General features: G+C 39.3%; 1 protein-coding gene across 1 annotated transcript in view; it reads right to left on the bottom strand.

Moving 5' to 3' along the window:
• SYNE1 (spectrin repeat containing, nuclear envelope 1) overlaps positions 1–5,365 on the bottom strand; it is a 570,706-nt gene that overhangs the window by 65,016 nt on the left and 500,325 nt on the right. Inside the window, exon 128 of the mRNA XM_011996807.1 lies at positions 478–636. Within this exon, the coding sequence (XP_011852197.1) occupies positions 478–636 (159 nt within the window). The remainder of the gene's footprint in view (positions 1–477; positions 637–5,365) is intronic.

The raw sequence follows: 5,365 nt of genomic DNA, 5'->3' as shown, positions 1-5,365 counted from the left end.
TTTCGTGCAAGTTTATCTTATGTTGGATACTTTTTTTTTTTTTTTGAGACAGAGTCTCACTCTGTTACCAGGCTGGAGTGCAGTGGCGCGATCTCTGCTCACTGCAATCTCTGCCTCCCAGGTTCAAGTGATTCCCCTGCATCAGCCTCTAGAGTAGCTGGGACTATAGGCGAGCACCACCACGCCCGGCTAATGTTTTGTTTTTTAGTAAAGACAGGGTTTCACCATGTTGGCCAGGATGGTCTCTATCTCCTGACTACATGATCCACCCGCCTCAGCCTCCCAAAGTGCTGGGATTACAGGTGTGAGCCACCGCACCTGGCTGCAAGTTTATTTTATATTAAAAAGATAAAATGTTTAAAATATACTGCTCCTTGGACAGGAAGGTAATTGTGAGTAAAGTCACCCTCTGTACCTGTGAGAAGTATACATAAGCCTTACGAAGAATGAAAACCTAAGTAGCCATGCATTCCATACCTTCTTGAGCTTCTCTATCATTTCTTCAATGAGAATGTCTCCATTCTGAGAAACCTTGCTTTCCATTTGAGTCAACCACTCACAGAGTTCCTTGTTCTTTTCACTGAAGACTGCCCATTCGTTCAATCTTTCACCTATTTGCTGCCGCCTTAAGGAGAGCTGAAAAGTTTAAAACAGGAGAATAGACAAAATGATTATCAGGGAGAAGCCCACACCACAAGGAAAATAGCAAATAAATTAGGACTAAAATGAATGATAGTCGTACATCTTTTTAGCCCACTGTTTCCTGAAGTCCAGGACTTGCTATTATACAAGTGGGAGACGTTGAATCCTCTAGTTGTTTCCTGAAGGTTCACACACACATTAGCTTATTAAAGGTTCTGGATAATGCAACTTCACACAGTTGGTTAAGGATAGATAGGATACATGACCGGTGAATGTAATAAAGAAAAAAGAAATGGAAAAGAGTTGGGAAAGAAGAAAGGAAAGAAGGGAAGTAAAAGGAAAGAGAGATGGTAAATAGAAGGGAGGAAAACAAAGGAAAGAAAGAAAAAAAGAATAGAAAGATGAAAGAAAAGAGTAAAAATAGGGAAGGAAGAAGGAAAGGAAGAAAAGAAGGGATGGAAGACGAGCCTCGGGTATCTGGAGAGTGAGGGAGACGGCAGCATCGAAGTGAAGCAGCCTGAAGCGGGGGCAGGTGTCCTGAGGCTCAGCTCCATACTGACACATGAACTCCAGGCAAGTTCCTCTACTTCTCTGCAGTTTTCATTATTTATTTATTTATTTATTTATTTTTGTTTATTTTCGTTCTTTTTTTTCTTTGCATGATAGCTTTATTAAGATATATTTCACATATCATACAAAATCACCTGTTTAAAAATGTACAATTTAGTGCTTTTTAGTATATTCACAGCATTTGTGCAAGCATCATCATAATCAATTTTAGGATATTTTCATCATTCCAAAAAAAAAAAAGCCAGGTGTGGTGGCTCACGCCTGTAATCCTAACACTTTGGGAGGCCAAGGCAGGCAGATTACTAGAGGTCAGGAGTTCAAAACTTGCATGGCCAACATGGTGAAATCCTATCTCTATTAAAAATACAAAAATTAGCCAGGCATGGTGGTGCACACCTGTAATCACAGCTACTTGGGTAGCTGAGGCAGGAGAGTTGCTTGAGCCCAGGAGGCAGAGGTTGCAGTAAGCCGAGATTGTGCCACTATGTTCCAGCCTGGGTGACAGAGCAAGACTCCGCCTCAAACAACCAACACCACCACAACAACGAAAACCTTGTAGCCATCAACAGTTATTCCACTGCTCCTCCTCACTTACCTCACAGTTCTAATCTCCCTTCTGTCCCTATGGATTTGCCTGTTCTGGACATTTCATATACATGGAATCAGACAATATGCAGTCTTCTATGACTGACTTCCTTCACTTAGCATATTTTAAAGATTTATCTGTATTGTAGCATGTACCAATAATTCATTCCTTTTATTGCTGACTATATTCCATTGTATGAATATACCACATTGTATTTATCAACTCATCTTATTTGGGTTGTTTCCATTTTTTGCCTATTCTGAATAATGCTGTTATAAACATTTTGTGCACAAGTGTTTGTATGAATACATGTTTTCATTTCTCTTAGGTATTTATCTAGGAGTAGAATCTCTTGGTCATATGGTAACACTATAGATTGTTTTCCAAAGTGGCTGCCCATTTCATATTCCCACCAGCAGTAGGATTCCAATTTCTCTACATCTTCACCAACACTTTTGACTACAGTCATCCTAATGGATGTGAAGTGGTATCTGATGACGGTTTTGGTTTGCATTTCCCTGAAGGCTAACAATACTGAGACTCTTCGCCTTTCTTAGCCATTTGCAAATCTCCTTTGGAGAATTATCTACTCAAATCCTTTGTCTGCTTTTTTAATTAGATTGCCTTTTTATTACTGAGGTCTGAGAGTTTCTTATACATTACATATACAATGGACTTGTTTTCCTATCTCTAGGTCTACAATTATCCTTTCCAGAATTCTAAAATTTTCTGATTTCAAAATATAATACTCTTGTGTTCACAGTGCTGGTTAAAATACTAAGGAACGTTTCTAGTTGAGCTAAACTACATGTTGGCAAAACATAATATGATTTGGTAAGAAGGTTTGAAGATGTTCTTCCAGTTTTGTCATAATGCTAGCTATTCCGCTATTCATTCCACTGCACTAAACATGTCCCCATCGATTTTATTTTACCCCCATCATTTTATTACAAAACATTTCCGACACAGAAAAGCTGAAAGAATTGTTTGGTAAGCACTCATTATATACTACCTGGGCTCAAATTGTTAACATTTTGCTATGCTTTGTTTTAAGACATTTTCCCTCCTTAATACATTTACTTTTTATGTATTTCAAACAAATTTCCTTTTTAAAATGAAAATGAAAATATTTCTAAGGTATTACACACTTTCTAGTTATTAATTCTGCCTTGGATTGGCTCTGTTAGTGATTAGACAGATAACACAAACCTAAATATCTGTGATTCTACATCCTTGTAAACTAGTCCAGGAGCCCAGGATACGTATCCCAAGGCCAACCTTAGGCATAGTGAGTTGCCTACAGAGTGAGCCTCAAAACCTACCATAAATTTTGAAAGGCCACCATGAGAAATTTATTCTTTTGATTCAATTCTGATCTTTTAAAATAAAAGTTTTTCTGGGTTGGGTGACACTGGTGAACCTACTATTTCCCCATTTGTATAATTTAGTGTCTCATTGAGGTTTTTGGAGGCAGAATAATACAGAACAGTCAAAGGGCAGTGAACTCACTTGGGATAGGTCCTACTAGAAATGGAAAAAGCTAAGGAAACACAGATTTAACAGTTTTGGAGACAAATTTTGTCACTTTACACCGTACCCCAAACAGCACCGAAGAACACAATCCTTCCAGCACTCGTTACCCCTCTAGCTCTGAGGGCTGCGTGCACTCTGATCTTCTGCTGGATCTCTCAGATTGAGAACTCTTTGGTGAATACAGCCTTTTCCCTTTCATTCACACAGAGCAGCAAGAGTCAGGAGTCTGGCTGGTAGTTAAAGTCCTGGTTCAACTGATGGCCAAACTAAACTATACTTTTATTATTTGGACTGCCCAAAGTAATCATTGTCTAAGAATCGAGGCTGGGCATGGTGGCACATGCCTATAATCCCAGCACTTTGGGAGGCTGAGGTGGGCAGATCACTGGAACCAGGAGTTCAAGACTAGCCTGGCCAACATAGTGAAACCCCATCTCTACTAAAAACCAAAAATTAGCCAGGCGTGGTGGCAGGCATCTGTAATCTCATCTACTCAGGAGGCTGAGGCAGGAGAATCGCTTGAGCCCGGAAGGCAGAGGTTGCAGTGAGCCAAGATCACGCCACTGCACTACAGCTTGGGCGACAGAGTGAGAAGAAAAAAAAAAAAAAAGAATCGAAACCCCTGCCCTTCAGACTGAAGATGAACAAGTAACTCCTCACACTTCCCCCAAATCTTGGCCATAAGCCAAGAATGAACTCTAGGCCTTTACTCACCAATATTTGCAGGGAGGATGGCCACATAATAGAAAAATATTACCTATTACTTTCATAGGTAGGTAATATTATCCCCATTTCAGAGACAAGGAATGTGAAAGCCGGACAAATTTGGGGTACTTGTTTAGAATCAGTACAAGATAAGACCAGCAAAGTTTGAGTCTTTGATATGGGGTGCAAATATGATTAAATATCCAGAGGCAGCTGAGATTCAAAAATAGTTCATGCATCACTGACTAACTGCACGACCAGGGCAAGGTCCCTCATTTTCTCTGCGACTTACTCCTTTCATTTAGAAATTATTCTTATGTTTGCTCCAAAAATTCATTAGTCTGTAGTAAACAAGTGTCTCTATGTGCCCAGTAGTGTCCTATCAATATGGTAATATTATACAAACAAGAGAGTAATTTAAGAAATTGACTGATAAGGACAGGCGCGCTGGCTCACGCCTGTTATCACAGCACTTTGGGAGACTGAAACGGGCGGATCACTTGAGCTCAGGAGTTTGAGACTAGCCTGGCCAACATGGTGAAACCGCATCACCACTAAAAAATACAAAATTAGCTGGGCATGGTGGCAGGTGCTTGTAATCCCAGCTACTCAGGAGGCTGAGGCAGGAGAACTGCTTGAACCCAGGAGGTGCAGGTTGCAGTCAGTCAAGATCGCACCATTGCACTCCAGCCTGGGCATCAAGAGTGAAACTCTGTCTCAAAAGAAAAAAAAAAAATGACTGATACATACTAAAGACCTGACAACAGCTGGCCATTACTATGCTGTAGCTACTAGTACTATTATACACGACTATAGGGCATCACTTAAGTTTAAAATTTTTTTCTTCCCTTGACACTCATGTATTCAATATCTCCACTAAGCAGCTGGATTATACATAGATAGATAGATAGATAGATAGATAGATAGATAGATAGATAGACAGACAGATATAGATAGATATATAAAATGTATATTATATCCCTAGTGTTTATCACACACCATGAAAATGTTGCTTTCATTTTCTTACCACGGAGCTGTACCTTAAAACAGACACAGTGAGGTTACAAGCACTGGGTGCAAACCAAGGCCAAATGCTTTTCAAGAGATGTGCATTCATAAGGGCGATGGCATTGTCCTTCTGGTTTGTACATCTAATATTTAGTCTATATACTAAATATTAAACTAAATATATAGTAAACATTACTATATTATACTAAATATAAAGTAAACATTACCATCTCTTTCTTTGGATTCAGATGAAACCCTCAAATTATTTATCAGCTTAGCACATATTTATGTTTTTGCAAGGGCACAAATACATTGCATTGC

The sequence above is a fragment of the Mandrillus leucophaeus genome, unplaced genomic scaffold (genome assembly GCF_000951045.1).
Source record: "Mandrillus leucophaeus isolate KB7577 unplaced genomic scaffold, Mleu.le_1.0 Scaffold524, whole genome shotgun sequence".
Classification (NCBI taxonomy): domain Eukaryota; kingdom Metazoa; phylum Chordata; class Mammalia; order Primates; family Cercopithecidae; genus Mandrillus; species Mandrillus leucophaeus.
The sequence above is the reverse complement of the archived record's forward strand: the minus strand, read 5'-3'. Positions and strand labels throughout refer to the sequence as shown.